Source organism: Nycticebus coucang, chromosome 18 (assembly GCF_027406575.1).
Source record: "Nycticebus coucang isolate mNycCou1 chromosome 18, mNycCou1.pri, whole genome shotgun sequence".
NCBI classification, from domain to species: domain Eukaryota; kingdom Metazoa; phylum Chordata; class Mammalia; order Primates; family Lorisidae; genus Nycticebus; species Nycticebus coucang.
This window is the reverse complement of record NC_069797.1, coordinates 53,515,119-53,532,391: the sequence shown is the minus strand read 5'-3', so window position 1 is coordinate 53,532,391 and position 17,273 is coordinate 53,515,119. Positions and strand designations below refer to the sequence as shown.

Here is a 17,273-nt window from a genome sequence, read left to right as displayed (position 1 = left end):
TTGGGAATCGCCACCAAGAGGTCGGACTTTTAGGGGCGGGGCGTCAGGGGCACCCAGGATTTGCGTGTCGAGAGTATCTCCCGTCATGCACCGGGACACGGCGACTCACCCGGAAGGAGAAGCTGTGATTCTGGCTATATGGTGGGGCGCGGGTGGTGTCGCTGTGGGGAGCTGGTGGTGCTCTCAGGTGAGGGGGTGTGGGCGGGGCCCTGGGGTGTGAGTGCTGCTCTCAGTTGAGAGGGAACTGGCTTAAGCGTCAGTAGTGGTTATTGGGGTAGGTGGCCTCGCTTTCCATCCTAGGGAAAGGTCTGTCTCACCATCCAGGATAAGGAGGAGGTTTCGGGATCCAAAAAAGGAAACCTACTTTTCTGTTCGCTTTTCAAAGTATAAGGTGTCTTCCTTTCCTACTCTCCAAGCTTAACCGAGAAAGTTGGAGCCTATGACCCTTTTGTCACTAGTTCGTTAAGAATGGAGGGGGAGTGGCCGTAGTAAAAATTGGTGGATCTTATTTCAAATGGTTGGGAATGGGGGCACTGGCAGGTATTTTGCCCTGCAAAGGAGACTTGCACTAGATATGGTCACTTTTGTTACTTATCTTCCAAGTGGAAGAAGGAGCAGGTAATAGACGAAAAGGAGGAATATAACTGGCTGCGATCACCCAGAGTTTGGTCAGAGAAACTTCTTTAGTACTGGTGAGTATTTAGGAAGAAGGGCGTTTTGAGTTACCATTTGGCATCAAGGTCTTAAGAACGATTAAGAAGGATTGATTTGGGTGGCGCCTGTGGCTCAAGGAGTAGGGAGGGCGCTGGTCTCATATGCCGGAGGTGGCGGGTTCAAACCCAGCCCTGGCCAAAAAAAAAAAAAAAACCAGAAAAAAAAAGAAGGCTGGAATCTTGGCTAACTTTGCTTTTTCACGCGATTTATTTATTTTTTGTAGAGACAGAGTCTCACTTTATCGCCCTCAGTAGAGTGCCATGGCATCACACAGCTCACAGCAATCTCCAACTCCTGGACTGAAGCGATTCTCTTGCCTCAGCCTCCTGAGTAGCGGGACTACAGGCGCCCGCCACAACGCCCAGCTATTTTTTGGTTTGCAGTTCAGCCGGGGCCGGGTTTGAACCTGCCACTCTCGGTATATGGGGCCGGCGCCTTACCCACTGAGCCACAGGCGCCGCCCTCACGCCATTTATTTTTTAACTTGTCTCTTGAAGTAGTTTAAATGGGAAAGAAAATGGTGAGACTGAAGCCTTGAATTGCTACCTTAAGACATTGGAAAGCTTTACAATGAATCCGTGTTCTCAGCAGAGCTGTTCGTGTTGGTACAGGTGGAGAAAGTAAACTTAAGATGTGATTGAAAGGGCCCAGGGAATGTAGTTAGCGCTGAGTAAGTAGCTAGTCACTGATTCTGTTTTTATTTACATGACACAGGGACCCAACTCTCAGATCATAGCACTAAAGAACTTCCCACTTCTCATCCAAAGGCCAAACTGAGCTTCATTTTCTTCTGAGGACTGGTAATTGTGTGGAGGAAGCTGATGGAAAATAGTGGTTGCTTGAAATTAATACCTAGAATGTAGGTTATTGTATTACATTGTTTTTGTGGAAAGTTACAACTGAAACTTTCTTACTGTCCCGTGTCCTTTAAACTTAGATTTAAGTATATAGCATATTGGGGGCCTTCTTTGATTTTTTTAGGCCCCAGTAGTTTATGGATGTTAGTTTTTAAGTGGTATTCATCCCAAAGAAAAATTTCCTCATGGAGGTAGTGCAGGGCCCTATGAAAACTCTTGTTGAGATCAAGGGTATGATGATCATTTAATTAGTATATTATGGTCCTGAATTTGGCAAACCTTTCAAGGCTCTGGAGGAGATGTGTGAGCTCCACTGAATATGGATGACCATGATTTCCTTGTCATCGTCTTTCCTATTGTTACTTTTGCAGCAAGAGACTTTAGACTATTTAACTCTGTTTTGCGCTGGCAATTTACCAAATGCCTGAAAAGAGAAGAGAAAATTTTTTTAAATCCGAGGTTAATCTTAGCAAATTCTGGTCTTTTTGGTCACAGCTATTTGACTCCTTACACCTGGAATATTATACTTGGGTTATTATGGAATTGGAATTTTCTACCTTTCAGTTCTGGACCCTTTGGAGGTGGTGACTGCGTCAGATGAAAAATAAGATTGTCAGCAAGAATACTATTTAAGATGGTATTGAAATCAAAAAACTTTGGGTTTGCTCAATAGTATGACCCAATTTTGTCATAGACCATACAGCTTTGTTTCTGCATGCAGTGTCTGTCTGTGGAGAGACCTTCTGGTATATTGGAAAGAATTGGAAAAGCTGTTTGCTCTGCTAATTTCATTGTGTAAATGAGTTCCCCTTCTTTTGAAACATTAGCCTTGTGTTAGCAAAACATAAAATAGAAGGAAACTCATTACACACTCTCCTAATGGTAAGGCAGAACTAATAAGAGAATGTGTTTAAAATTAATTGTGGGACTGTAAAAATGAGTGGGTATGTGAATAGGCATGGCAGGGAGGAGAACGAGAGCTTAGCAATAGTCTTGTTTTCCCAGGAGCCAGCCTGGATCATTTGTTGGCAGTACATATTGGCTGAAGTCAGTTTTCATTTCAAGGTAAATTGGAAAGGGAAATTAAACCTTATTGTTTTGCTCTTAAGAGAGGAGAAGGGTGGAGGCGGCAGCCAGGGTGGATGCTGTTGGGGTAGTTCGAGAAGTAACAAGATTAGTGCTGTATTTTAACGGAAGGTGACATCATGGGCCCCTTTGGACTTGAGTAACCCTGTGCTGCAGCCTTCATGGTCCCCTTGTTGGAGTGGGTGATGTTGCTATACATGTAAACTGCCACACTGGGGGAAATCAGGGGCTGAGGCTTTAATGAATCTTTACAAAGGAGCAGAATATGTCATGAGATGACCGGTGCAGCTGTAGGGTGCTTGGTTAGAGGTATAAACTGAGTGGCATGTCGAGAGAGGAAATGATTAGAACTATTGGCTCAGGTTCCAAAGAATGGATTGGATAAGGGGAAGTCCTAGTTGGACTACTCACTTAGGTGCTCCCCAGTGTGCTCCAGCTCTGTGATTCACCTGTTGGGAGATGGCTGGTTGTTAGCAAGACAGATGCTGGAGCATTGGTGTTTGTAGGGACTTGGTTACCTCTAAACAGCCGGGAGGGGGCACTGTTAAGCTCTCTTTCATAAGCTCTCTTTCATAGCTGTGATTCTGAGCACCTGTCAGACGAGACACTGCTGTGGTTGCAGTCCTCAAGTCAAAAGCTTTACAACTGAACCTGCCTGTTTTGGCTTCCTGAGAAAAACTCTCTGTAGACCCCAATATGCTTTGGGTAGAGATGGTTTAGTTGAGTGTCCTGGTAGTGGTCTGAGAAGAGAGGTAAATCCTCCAGGGCTTTTAGCTTGGCACTGAGTTAATGTGGGGGTCTCACTCTGTCATTCAGACTAGAGTGCAGTGACATGATCATACCTCACTGCAGCCTGGAACTCCTGGGCTCAAACTCTCCTCCTGCCTCAGCCTTCCAGATAGCTGGGACACAAACACATACCAGTATACTTGGCTAATTTTCTTTATTTATAGTAAAGTCAGGGTCTCGCTATTATTGCTCAGTCTGCTCTTCTTTTTTTTTGAAACAGAGTTTCGCTTTGTTGCTCTAGGTAGAGTGCTGTGGGGTCATAGCAACCTCAAACTCTTGGGCTTACGAGATTCTCTTGTCTTAGCCTCCCAAGTAGCTGGGACTACTGGTACCTGCCACAACACCCGGCAAGTTTTAAATTTTTTTTTTTGAGAGAGAGTTTCCCTACTGTGTCACCCTTTGTAGAGTGCTGTGGCGCAACAGCTCACAGAGACCTCAAACTCTTGGGCTCGAGCAATTCTCTTGCCTTAGCCTCCCAAGTAGATGGGACTGCAGGTGCCCACCACTGCGCCCAGCTATTTTTTTTGTTGTAGTTGTCATTGTTTAGCAGGCCTGGGCCAGGTTTGAACTCACCAGCCCTGGGTTCAAACAGTGCCCTAAGCACTGACCTATGGGCACTGAGCCTATTTTTAAAAAAATTGTTTTAAGTCTCTCTTATACTTGTGTCCCACCCCCAAGAGGTGAGCCATACACCGTGTCCCCCAACTCCTTCTTTCTCCACTCTCCCCTTTACCTCATTCCCTTACTCCACCCCTGGTATTAGCTCATCTATTGCCTTCATATTAGAATTGAATACACTGGATTCTTTTTTTTTTTTTTTTTCTTTTTTTAAGACAGTCTCAAGCTGTCACCCTGGGTAGAGTGCTATGGTGTCATAGCTCACAGCAACCTCCAACTCTTGGGCTCAAGCAATCCTTTTGCCTCAGTTTTTCTATTTTTAGTAGAGATGGTCTCTCTCTTTTTTTTTTTTTGTAGAGACAGAGTCTCACTTTATGGCCCTCGGTAGAGTGCCGTGGCCTCACACAGCTCACAGCAACCTCCAACTCCTGGGCTTAAGCGATTCTCTTGCCTCAGCCTCCCGAGTAGCTGGGACTACAGGCGCCCACCACAACGCCTGGCTATTTTTTGGTTGCAGTTTGGCCGGGGCCGGGTTTGAACCCACCACCCTTGGTATATGGGGCCGGTGCCTTACCGACTGAGCCACAGGCGCCGCCCAAGATGGTCTCTCTTTTTGCTCAGGCTGCTCTTGAACTTGTGAGCTCAAGCAATCCACCCACCTCGGCCTCTTAGAATGCTAAGATTACAGGAATGAGCCATCAAGCCCAGCCTGAGTATACTGGATTCTTGCTTCTCCATTCTTGTGATGCTTTACTAAGAAGAATGTGTTCCACCTCCATCCAGGTTAATACAAAAGATATAAAATCTCCATCTTTTAATGGCCTAATGTATTTCCATGATATACATATACCACAGCTTGTTAATCCATTCCTGGGTTGGTGGGCATTTAGGTTGTTTCCACGTTTTGAATGGCGATTTTGTTTTAGAGAAAAGGTCTTGCTCTAGCTCAGGCTGGTCTCAAACTTGTGAGCTCAGGCAATCCATCCACCTTAGCCTCCCGCCGAGTGCTAGGATTACAGGCATAAGCCACTGTGCTCAGCTGGGATCTTTTTTCCTTCCTCTTAAATTTTACTCAAGAACAATAAAAGTTGCCTGGGTTTCCCCAGGGGATTCTAACAAAAACTTTCAGGGTTTTGCCCTGGTAATGAGTGATAAGAATAGGGGCATACTAACCATAATTTTTACCATGTCCTTTGTCCCTCACCAGATGTTTTCTTCCAATGGGCTTTTGGTGTAGGATGTCGGAGAACCAAGAACAGGAGGTAAGAGTGTGGTATTCAGGGAATGGGTAGGTAAAAGCTGAAGATGGGGATTTATGAAGAGGGTGGACATAGAGATGCAAATCATTACTCAATGTTGTTCTTCCTACAGCAATACCTTGAGTAATACTTAAAGCCAAGAGAAGGAAATGATAGCAGACACATTCCTAGGAAATGAGGTTCCATTTTAACTAACTTTTCCATTGGTTAGATTATGTTGGAGTGTAAGCTTCAAGAGGGCAAGGATTTTTGTCTCTTTCATGCTTAATCCCCATGTTCTTAGTGCCTAGAACAGTGCCTAACATAGTGCAAGCTCAATAAATACTTGTTGAATTGAATGAATGGACAAATGATATGAAAGTTGGTGCTGGGTGGAAAAACTGGGCAACCTATATTGTCAAAGCTGCCTTGTGTGTGGCTAAGCTGAAGCTGAAGGAGCATTTCTTACTTATAGGAGGTGATCACAGTGCGTGTTCAGGACCCCCGAGTGCAGAATGAGGGCTCCTGGAATTCTTATGTGGATTATAAAATATTCCTTCATGTGAGTGCACCAGGCTTCTGTATTTGGGTCAACACCCCCCAGGGCTGAGGGCTTATGTTGAGGTGGAACCTCTTTGTGGGGTTTTGCTAAGACAGAAGACTTAGAAGAAAAGGAGGGAGGAGAGGAAAGAGAGCTTCAGGGATGCTTGTGAGTTGCTTTCAGGGTGCCTGGTAGCACCTTGCTCTGGTTGGGGGTCCTGATCAGGAGAGTGATGAGAGGGAGCTCATGTGAACTTGATCTTTTTTTGCACTAGAGCCTTTTCATGTATTTTCTCTTATAGACAAACAGTAAGGCCTTTACTGCCAAGACTTCCTGTGTTCGGCGTCGCTACCGTGAGTTCGTGTGGCTGAGAAAGCAGCTACAGAGAAATGCTGGTTTGGTGTGAGTTTGCTCTTGCTTCCTTCTCAGAGTCCGAGGTTGGCTTTCTAGGCACTTACTTGAGAACTGGAGTTGATAATGAAGAGAATTTGCAATGTGCCAGGCACTGAGAGAGTTGGGAAACACATTCTTTTTCTGTTGAAACAGAGTCTCACTAGGTCACCTTTGATAGAGTGTCGTGGCATTACAGCTTACAATAACCTCAAACTCTTGGCCTTAAACAATTCTCTTGCCTCAGCCTCCGAAGTACCTGGGGAAATACATTTTTTTCTTTTTTTTTTGAGACAGAGTCTCACTTTATCGCCCTTGGTAGAGTGCTGTGGCATCACAGCTCGTAGCAACCTCCAACTCCTGGGCTTAGGTGATTCTCCTGCCTCAGCCTCCCAAGTAACTGGGACTACAGGCGCCTGCCACAACGCCTGGCTATTTTTGGTTGCAGTTTGGCCGGGGCTGGGTTCGAACCTGCCACCCTTGGTATATGGGCTGGCGCCCTACTCAGTGAACCACAGGTGCCACCCAGGAAATACATTCTTTTTTTTTTTTTTTTTTTAAGAGATAGAGTCTCACTTTATTGCCCTCAGTAGAGTGCTGTGATGTCACAGCTCACAGCAACCTCCAACTCCTGGGCTTAGGTGATTCTCTTGCCTTAGCCTCCCTAGTAGCTGGGACTATAGGCGCCCGCCACAAGGCCTAGCTGTCTTTTTGTTGCAGTTTGGCTGGAACTGGGTCTGAACCCACCACCCTTGGTATATGGGGCCAGCACCCCACCAACTGAGCCACAGGCACTGCCCCTGGGGAAATACATTCTTGCTTTTTTTTTTTTTTTTTGTAGAGACAGAGTCTCACTGTACTGCCCTTGGATAGAGTGCTGTGACATCACACGGCTCACAGCAACCTCTAACTCTTGGGCTTACCTGATTCTCTTACCTCAGCCTTCCAAGCAGCTGGGACTACAGGCGCCCGCCACAACACCCGGCTAGGGAAATACATTCTTAAATCATGTTTTTAAATCACTGAGAAAAGTAAAGTGCTCATTTCTGATTTTTGGACCTAACAAAACCATACAAACATCAAAAATATTTTTCTTTTTTATATGCATATTGGTCTAGGGCTTGACACATACATTGCTAGCATTTTAAATGTGTTTATCATTGGTTATCAGAAAATTTTAAGCTTCTGAACTTATTTGACAGGTAGTGTTTCTGTCTACTTGACAGGAAAATTGTAAAAATCATGATTTTTTATTTCTTTTAGTGCAGAGCTCCTTTTTCTGAGACATACAAGAGCCTTGGGAGAAACAGTGTTTTTTTTTTTTTTTTTTTTTTTTTTTTTTGTAGAGACAGAGTCTCACTGTACCGCCCTTGGGTAGAGTGCCGTGGCGTCACACGGCTCACAGCAACCTCTAACTCTTGGGCTTACGCGATTCTCTTGCCTCAGCCTCCCAAGCAGCTGGGACTACAGGCGCCCGCCACAACGCCTGGCTATTTTTTTGTTGCAGTTTGGCTGGGGCTGGGTTTGAACCCACCACCCTCGGCATATGGGGCCGACGCCCTACTCACTGAGCCACAGGCGCCACCCGGGAGAGACAGTTATTATTCACTGCTCACCCATAGCCTCCAAATAAGTCCTAGAGGTAGAGAGAATGAGACCAATGATCCTGCTCAGAGCATAGTCACTGAATGCTCTAGTGTTGATAGGTGGCCCTTAGAGTGAACAATCCAGTTAGTTAACCTGGGAGCCTGGTGAGGTTATTGTCATGGTGCAGACCCTCATAAGCCAGGTGAAATCCCTCAGTTTCTCTGGCAGATTCTGCATCCTCCATCCTGGCCTGTTGTTCTTTAAAAATGTGCTGTGGTAGCTTACACCTATAATCCTAGCGCTCTGAGAAGCTGAGGTGGGAGGATTCCTGAGCTCAGGGGTTTAAGACCAGCCTGGGCAAAGCTCTACTCTGTCTTTACTAAAAATAGAAAAATTAGCCAGGCATGGTATCTCATGTTTGTAGTCCCAGTTACTTGGGAGGCTGAGACAGGAGGATCGCTTATTGAGACCATGGCACTCTAGTCTAGGTGACAGTAAACTGTCTCCAAAAAAAAGTACTAGTCTTGGTGCCCGTAGCTCAGTGAGTGGGGTACTGGCCACATACACCGAACTGGCAGGTTTGAGCCCAACCCAGGCCTGCTAAACAACAATGACACTGCAATCAAAAAATAGCTGGGCCTTGTGTCGAGTGCCTCTAGTCCCAGCTGCTCCAGAGGCTGAGGCAAGAGAATCACTTAAGCCTAAGAGTTTGAGGTTGCTGTGAGCTGTTATGCCACAGCACTCTACCAAGGGCAACATAGTGAGATGCCTAGGATTATAGGTGTGGGCCACCTCATCTGGCCTAAATAAAGACCAGCTTCTAGTCCCCAGTCACATGCTCAGAATTTGTTGAAGGTGGTTCCGCTGCAGCAAGGCATCTTTTTTTTTTGTGAGACAGAGCCTCAAGCTGTTGCCCTGGGTAGAGTGCTTTGGCATCACAGCTCACAGCAACCTCCAACTCTGGGCTCTAGCGATTCTCTTGCCTCAGCCTCCCAAGTAGCTGGGACTATAGGCACCCGGTTATTTTTTGGTTGTAGTTGTCATCATTGTTTGGCAGGCCCGGGCTGGGTTTGAACCCACCAGCTCTGGTGTATGGGGCTGGCGCTCTAGCCGCTGAGCTATAGGAGCCAAGCCGGCATCTTTTTTTTTTTTTTTTTTTTTAGAGAGGGTCATGGCTCGGCACCCATAGCTCAGTAGTTAGGGCGCCGGCCACATGTGCTGGAGCTGGTGGGTTTGAACCTGGCCTGAGCCTGCTAAACAAACAAAAGAGCTGGGCGTTGTGGCAAGAGCCTGTAAGTTCTAGCTACAAGGGAGGCTGAGGCAGGATAATCTGTTGATCCCAAGAGTTTGAGGTTTCTGTGAGCTGTGATGCCATGGCACTCTATCAAGGGCAACATAGTGAGACTCTGTTTCAAAATCAATCAATCAATATATAAAAATAAAGACAAGGTCCCACTTTGTTGTCCAGACTGGAGTTCAGGGGCTCTTCACAGGTGTGATTATCATGGACTACAGCCTTAAACCCTTGGGCCAACTGATACTCCCGGAGGCTGAGGTGGGTGAATTACCTGAGCTCATAGGTTTGAGACCAGCCTGAACAGATGGAGAACTCATCTCTAAAAATAGCCAAGTGTTGGGGTGGATACCTGTAGTCTACTTGGGAGGCTGAGGCAAGAGAATCACTTGAGCCCAAGAGTTTGAGGTTGCTGTGAGCTATGACACCATTGCACTCTACCAAGGGTGACAAAGTGAGGCTGTGTCTCAAAAAAAAAAAGAATTGATGTTAGGAGTGGGGTTCATAAATAACATAGTATATCATCATGGGTTTTGGAGTCATAAACTTGATTCAGATACTAGCTTTGCTGCCTACTAGCTATGTGAGGAAATTTACTTAACCTCTGATCTAAAATGGAGACACTGATATCTTCCCATGGGGTTTTTGGGAAGATTAAGTGAAATGTTTGTAAAACAGTTAACACAGTATCTCATACATTACATCCCATTAGTCAATGTTAGCCCACCCCTATTAAAAGCTAATTGTATCGATTGGACCTCTTTTCAGGGGATTTTTTTGACCAGGGGCTAGAATGACTGTATTAGATATGACACATATCTTGGGTGTTACATTATGTGACTCCTTAGGCCTGTACCTGAACTTCCTGGGAAGTCAACCTTCTTTGGCAGCTCAGATGAGTTCATTGAGAAGCGACGACAAGGTCTGCAGCACTTCCTTGAAAAGTGAGTGGACATGCCAGGCTAGCACTGGCCACTGGGGGCAAAGACAAGGGCAGAGGACAGTGCCAGGCATCTTCCTGCTCAGGGGGGCACATTTGTGGGGTGTCTTTTTTTTTCTTTTGGTAGGTGCCTTTCTTGCATCCTCATGCCTTCAGTGCTCCTTCAAGTCAGAAGTCCTTTAGAGGACAAGGATGAAAAGCAGCTTCTCAGGGTGGTTCTCTGTATTGTGCTACCTATGTTTGTCCCAGGGTCCTGCAAAGCGTGGTTCTCCTATCAGACAGCCAGTTGCATCTCTTCTTGCAAAGCCAGCTCTCGGTGCCTGAGATAGAAGCCTGTGTCCAGGGCCGAAGCTCCGTGACTGTTTCTGATGCCATTCTTCATTATGCTATGTCAAACTGCGGCTGGGCCCAGGAAGAGAGGCAGAACTCTTCTCACCTGGCTAAAGGAGACCAGCCTAAGAGGTAACTGAAACACTCTTTTTGAGATACCAGGGGCTAGGATTGCTGTAACCTGGGCCAGTGGGGTCTCTATTTTGTTAAGGAAAGTAATGTCACAGCATTGGTAATTCTCAGAAAGGCCTTGTTCTCTGTGTATATGGTTCTCTATTCCAGGTGAGTCTGTGTTACTCTACCACTGGGTAGCAGGGCTCCCATTGAAACTTCAGAAGAGAGAAGGGCAGTGTTTTTTGTTTTTGTTTTGTTTTTTTGAGTCTCACTCAGTTGCCCCAGGGTAGAGTGCCATGGCACCATAGCTCACAGCAACCTCAAATTCCTGGGCTCGAGCAATCCTCTCGCCTCAGCCTCCTGAGTAGCTGAGAGTACAGGTGCCTACCACAACCCATGATAATTTTTCTATTTCTAGTAGAGATGGGAGACCAGCTAAGGGTCTCCCAGGCTGGTCTTGAACTCATGAGCTCAAGCAATCCACCCACTTTGGCTTCCCAGAGTGCTAGGATTACAGGCATGAGTCACCATGCCTGGCCAAGGGAAATGTTTTATCTTTTTGTTTTTTCCTGAGACAGTCTAGCTCTGTTACCCAGCTAGAGTTCCCTGGTATCATCATAGTTCACTGTAACCTCAAACTCCTAGGTTCAAGTAATCCTCCTGCCTCAGCCTTCCCAGTAGCTGAGACTACAGGCACATGCCACCATGCCCAGCTAATTTTTTCTATTTATTTATTTATTCATTTATTTATTTAGAGACAGAGCCTCACTATGTTGCCCTTGGTAGAGTGCTGTGGCATCATAGCTCACAGCAACCTCAAACTCTTGGGCTTAAGTGATCTCTTGCCTCAGCCTCCCAAATAGCTGGGACTACAGGTGCCTGCCTAATGTCCGGCTATTTTTATTCTTGTTGTCATTGTTGGTTAGCAGGCCCAGGCCAGATTACAGCCCACCAGTCCCAGTGTGTGTGGCCAGTGCCCTACGTCATGGGCGCCAAGCCGAATTTTTTCTATTTTTGGTAGAGACACGCTCTCACTCTTCTTCAGGCTAGTCTCGAACTTCTGAGCTCAAGAGATCCTCCCACTTTGGCCTCCCAGAGTGCTAGGATTCCAGGTATGAGCCACTGCACCTGGTCCTTCATCTCTTTTTATAGCCAAAGGATATTCCATTTGTATGGATATATAAAAACAGCTTGTTGGTTGGGCACAGTGGCTCACACCTATAATCCTAGCACTCTGGGAGGCCATGGCAGGAGGATCACTTGAGGTCAGGAGTTTGAGATCAACCTGAGCAAGAATGAGACCCCTCTCTTTAGTGAAAAAATGGAAAAATTAGTCAGGCTTTGTGACAAGTGTCTGGAGTCCCAGCTACTTAGAAGGCTGAGGCAGGAAGACTGCTTGGATCTTGGAGTTTGAGGTTGCTGTGAGCTAGCCTGAGCAAATCATTTTGTTTATTCCTACTCATTTTGTTTATTTTATTTGCTTGAGTTTATTCATTTTTTTTTTCTCTCTGTTAATGCCCTTCTTTTCCCTTTTCCTAGTTGTTGCTTTCTTCCAAGAGGAGGAAGGAGGAGGAGCTCTCCCTCACCACCACCCAATGAAGAAAAAGACCATTTAGAAGTGTGGGCTCCAGTTGTTGACTCTGAGGTTCCTTCCTTGGAAAGTTCTACTCTTCCATCCCTCTCATTACCATCATGCTGTGATTTTGCAAGACTTGATGAGGGAAGCTCTACTCCTCCGTCCGTGAGGAGGGCCACAGGAAGGGACCATGCTGTGCCTTTGGACCCTGGCCAGTTAGAAACAGTTTTGGAGAAGTGAATGCTGGTCTGAATTCTGGGTTTTGTTCTGAAGGAAACAGAGAAGAACCAGGCCAGGAGACTTAGGTGGGATTGAACACAGGGCCCGTTTAGGGGGAGACTGGGCTATTTACAGTCACTTCTGCTCAGGTTGGCTGCTCATAGGTCATTCATGACAGCCCCTCCTGCCTCCTCCAGAAGAATAAACACTGTGCAGATGTTTCTTAGTTAAGCATAACGCCCAAGAGCTGTTGATTTTGAACAGAAACCCTTGTTTACTCTCCTAGGAACTGAGTTTCTTCATATGTTTGGTTATAGGCTTGGGAACACCTCCTTAGGTGACTGGTTTGGGGGACCTGTAAGTGACAGATTCTAACCTGCTATATTGAATATTGTCCCAATAGGAATGTTTATGCAGGTGTACTCCCATTTTGGCTGGCTTCTGTTTTTGCTGTAGGCCCTGAAGCATTTTGTTTTTGGCCTCTTGCCTACCTCCTTGCATGGACAGGGCAGTGAATATTTACTCTGCTACTTCCTTGCTTTCTTCTTCCACTAATACCACTAAATGGAGCTGGTCCTGGGACTTCTGCTGCTAGAGTTTCTGGCCTATTCCAAGACCTTAGCCAGGCTGAATGGAAGCCTGGAGGGAAGTGGTTGGCCACAGCCAGAGGGACAGGAAACAGCTCAGGGGCCTTTGTTTTGGGAAAGGCTGTCTGGGGCTTACACTGTCTCTTCTAGTTATAAAGCAGAGACATGGCTATCTTTTTGCAGGCTTAGAGTGGGTTCCTTTCTTTTGAATCCTTTTCTTCTCCTTTAGTAACAGCTCCCTGCCCCCAAGGCTTCAGCTGGCTGTGTTGTCCCTCTGCTGTGTTGCGAGGAGGCCGTTTGTTCAGTTCAGTGGGGCACAAGGGCTTTGTTTCTGCCTGGAAGAGAGGGCTCTGGGGATGGAGATGAGGAACAACACGCCCTCCTTCAGACAATGAGGCATTCTGCCCTCCTGCTGCCATCATTCCTCTCCACTGAGAGCCAGACCTGGTAGGAGCCCAGTGCTGCAGGCATTCTGCATTGCTCTGCTCTAAGGATTGTGTGTGTGGTTCTTTCCCTCGCACCCACTCCTCCCTTCTGTGACCATTCCACCCTGTCTGTGGGCTGTTTTACTACGAGCCTATGCTGTGGGACTGTCATGGCATTTAGTTCAGAGTTGAGGGGCGATGGCCTGAAATAAAATGCAAGTATTTAAGACTGTTGTTGCAATTTGTGTCTAACAAGCTGTAGCCGAGAAGGAGGGAGTGAGAACTGGTAGTAGTTAGTTTCATAAATCATGAATTTATCAGCGTGGAAATAATGGTTCAGAACTGCAGTGGCTCTCCTGCATTGTATGTATAGCTCAAATTCACCACTGGAGCAAGGATTGTATTCCAAAGAGCAGGATCCAGGTCTTCTCACAATTCTGGGCATGAACCTTGTTAGGTATAATTTACCTGATGCTGCTTCCATCTTCGCAGGCTGTCTGAGGTGCCAGGTGCTGAAAGAGAAATAAAGTTTGTCAATAGGCAGATGTAAAGCCCTGGCTGGTATTCATTCCTCTTTCCTGCCCACCTCCCTTGGGTCTCTCCTTTATATAATGCTGCAGAGAGCAAGGCGAGGATAGAAAACCTACAGAGGCAAATCCAAAATGTCAAAAGAAGTTCATTTAAAAGGGGAAAAAAACTCCATACACAACCCTTACAAAAACCCGACAGATGCTAAGCTAATGGCATCCGCTCTGCCGATTGGTGAGGATGGCTCATGAATATTAATAAGTCCAATGCTCCAAATGGTGCAGCTGTGAACCCAGCTGTGCCTGAAGCTCTCCGATCTCAAAACTTCCAGACAGAGCCGGAGGTGGTCTGTGTCAATTCCCTACTCAGCCAAAAAAACAGCAAGCTGGGTTGGCCTTCTTCTGTTTGCTCCTTTTCTTTCTGGAGTTGGTGCTTTGCAGCTATTTCTGCCAGCAGGCTAGGCTGCTGGGACAGCAGGAGCCATTCAAAGACATGGATGTGATTTTTCTGACTCCCAGCTTTCTTAATGATCCATTAGCAGCAGTGCAGACAACAGCACCTCAGTTAATCTAAGGCCAGGCACCATCTCCCATCAGTCTTGCACTGAGTTGAGTATAGGCCATGGAAGAAGATGTCCTAAGAAAGGAAGAGCTTTCCTGATGATATGGGCCTTGAGTTACCAGGAAAACAGCAAAGACTGGTTTTCTTCTCCATCCAGGTAGTGCTGTATGCCCCCTCTTTATTTATTTTAATATTATTTTTTTAGAGACAGAGTCTCACTTTATTGCCCTTGGTAGAGTGCCATGGCATCACACAGCTCACAGCAACCTCCAACTCCTGGGCTTAGGTGATTCTCTTGCCTCTTGCCTCAGGCCTCCTGAGTACCTGGGACTACAGGCACTAGCCACGACACCCAGCTATTTTTTTGTTGTGGTTTGGCCGGGGCCAGGTTTGAACCCGCCACCTTCAGTATATGGGGCCAGTGCCCCACTCACTGAGCCACAGGCGCTGCCCTGTTTATTTATTTTTGAGAGAGTCTTGGCCCTGGGTAGATAGAGTGCTATGGTGTCATAGCTCATAGCTATGAGCAAACTCCTGGGTTCAGTGATGCTCTTGCTTCAGCCTCCTGAGTAACAAGTAGTACCTGCCACAACACCCAGCTAGTGTTTATATATATATATATATATATATTTTTTTTTTTTTAGTAGAGATGCAGTCTTGCTTTTGCTCAGGGTGGTCTTGAATTCCTGAGCTCAAGCAATCCACCCACCTCTGCTTCTCAAGAGTGCTAGGATTATAGATGAGAGCCACCATGCATAGCCCCCTTTTATGTTTTGCTCTGTCCCTTTGTGTGTGTGCAAATTTAGCCATCATGGCTGGATGACTTCTGTATGAAACAACTAGCTGGGTGGAGTTGCCCACTGAGCTACTTTGTAGAACAAAAGTATTTTGTTTAGAATTTAGGTTTGAGTCAGATTCTGTTGCCTGATTCAGTCACCTTTCTTCTGATGGCTTCTTACATGGCTGAAGCCATGGGTAGAGTGCCATGGTGTTCATACCTTTTTACACAGGATAACTGATCCCAAGCTCCTGGAGGTTTCATCTGGTAGAAGTAAGTGTGTATTTGGGGGGAAGGGGAACATAAAAATAGTAAGTTTCATATGTATCATTTTAATTGACCTCTGCCCAGTGAGGAGGGTAGGGTTGGTATTCTACTCATTTTCTAGCTGAAGAAACTGAGTATGGCTTTTGAAAAAGCTTGGTTTTTAGATGGCAATTGAGTATATTCATGTAAAAGATACTTTCCAAGCTCTATAGGACAAGTTTTGTTTTTTTTTAATCAAAAACTAAAAAAAAAAAAAAAAAAAAAAATCAAATTATAAACCCTTGACTATGCTCAAGAAAAAAGTCCCCCTGCAGGGCTTTTCACAGTTTTTCTTAGAAATCAGAGCTCATTCACAGTCCTTGGTTTTCTGACTACTGAGGCCTTAGGTCCACACTGCTGATAGGTAGGTAGGCACCTCCTACTGTCTCTGGTAGCTTTGCTTGAGAGGTCGTTAGGACTTTTTAATGATCTGGGCATTAAGTTAGCTCTGTGTTTGTGAAATTGTACACCTCAGCTCTTGCTGAATGAATAACACTCTAGGTGTGGGATGGACAGTAAGTCCAAAGGATGTGAGGAGGGGTTGGGAGTAGAAATGGGAATGGAACCGCTCCCAGCCTGCCTTATAGGCTGCTGGAGCATTAAATCAGAGGCTGGAGTAGCATTTGTAGATTTATGTATGTGCATGTAGCCAGCTGGGATGCAGCTAAAGCCAAGTGGATAAACACTATAGTGTGAAATAGCACTTCCTTTGTTTGTTTTTTTTTTGAGACAGAGTCTTACTTTGTCACCCTCAGTAGAGTGCCATGGTGTCATATCTCACAGCAACCTCAAACTCTTGGGCTCAAGCAATTCTTATGTGCCATGCTATTATCATAGCTCACAGCAACTTCAGTCTCTTGGGCTAAGAAATTCTCTTGCCTCAGCCTCCCAAGTAGTTGGGATTACAAGCGCTTGGCTATAATCCATGGCTGGCTCATTTTTCTATTTTTAGTTGAGATGAGGTCTTACTTGGGCTGGTCTCGAACTTGGGCTGGTCTCGAACTCTCGAAGCTTGCTTGGGCTGGTCTCGAACTCCTGAGCTCAGTCCATTCACCTCAGCCTCCCAGAATGCGAGGATGATGGGCATGAGCCACACTCAGCCCTCAACCCACTTCATTATTATTATTATTATTATTATTTTTTTTTTGAGACAAGTCTCACTCAGTCACCCTGGGGTTGAGAGCTATGGTGTCATAGCTCACAGCACCCTGAAACTCTTGGGCTTAAGCAATTCTCTTATTTCAGCCTCCTGAGTAGCTGGGATTACAGGCGCCTGCCACAATGCTGGGGTATTTTTTTTGAGAGATGCTCAGTCTGGTTTCAAACTCCTAAACTCAAACAATCCACCTGCCTCTGCCTCCCAGAGTGCTAGGATTACAGGCGTGAGCCACCGCACCCAGCCCCTCAACTCAGTTTTGAAGCCTCCACCCTTTCTTACCATTCATCTACTTCCTGCCCCAGCTCTCTAAAGCACTGTTTTGGAGACCTCTACAAAGAACAAGAGTGGGGCGGCGCCTGTGGCTCAAGGAGTAGGGTGCCGGTCCCATATGCCGGAGGTGGCAGGTTCAAACCCAGCCCTGGCCAAAAGAAAAAAAAAAAAGAACAAGAGTGCATTTGGCTTACCAACAGAGTGGTAGGGGCAGTCTAAGGATCATCTTAGAGAACTTGTGGGGGGGAGGGGCGAAACATTTCCCCCTACCCATGGATTTGGAGCTGGAAAGCTGGAGACCTCAAATCTCAAGATAGAATAGATACAGACAACTTAAACTCAAAAGGTTACCAAGAGCCACACTTC

General features: G+C 46.0%; 1 protein-coding gene across 9 annotated transcripts; it reads left to right on the top strand.

The window, feature by feature from the left end:
- The first annotated feature begins 1 nt into the window (after position 1).
- SNX11 (sorting nexin 11) lies at positions 2 to 13,532 on the top strand. Of its 9 annotated transcripts, none has more exons than XM_053570623.1 (8): positions 127 to 187; positions 4,686 to 4,847; positions 5,272 to 5,326; positions 5,778 to 5,864; positions 6,145 to 6,245; positions 9,963 to 10,058; positions 10,304 to 10,516; positions 12,038 to 13,532. In XM_053570623.1, exons 3-8 carry the CDS (start codon positions 5,285 to 5,287, stop codon positions 12,312 to 12,314), a joined length of 816 nt encoding a protein of 271 aa, XP_053426598.1. In that variant the 5' UTR covers positions 127 to 187; positions 4,686 to 4,847; positions 5,272 to 5,284; the 3' UTR covers positions 12,315 to 13,532. The 9 variants fall into 9 exon arrangements, with proteins under 9 accessions (XP_053426596.1, XP_053426602.1, XP_053426598.1 ...); XM_053570624.1 differs by lacking the exon at positions 127 to 187 and adding an exon at positions 282 to 692; XM_053570621.1 differs by lacking the exon at positions 4,686 to 4,847 and having other exon boundaries at positions 2 to 187.
- Positions 13,533 to 17,273: the final 3,741 nt, after the last annotated feature.

Excerpts from the sequence above, each read along its gene's own strand:
- SNX11 (XM_053570621.1), top strand. The coding sequence starts at position 5,285 with ATGGGCTTTTGGTGTAGGATGTCGGAGAACCAAGAACAGGAG. Across the intron at positions 6,246-9,962 it reads CAGAGAAATGCTGGTTTGGT|GCCTGTACCTGAACTTCCTG; the intron begins GTGAGTTTGCTC and ends GTGACTCCTTAG. Across the intron at positions 10,059-10,303 it reads CTGCAGCACTTCCTTGAAAA|GGTCCTGCAAAGCGTGGTTC; the intron begins GTGAGTGGACAT and ends TGTTTGTCCCAG.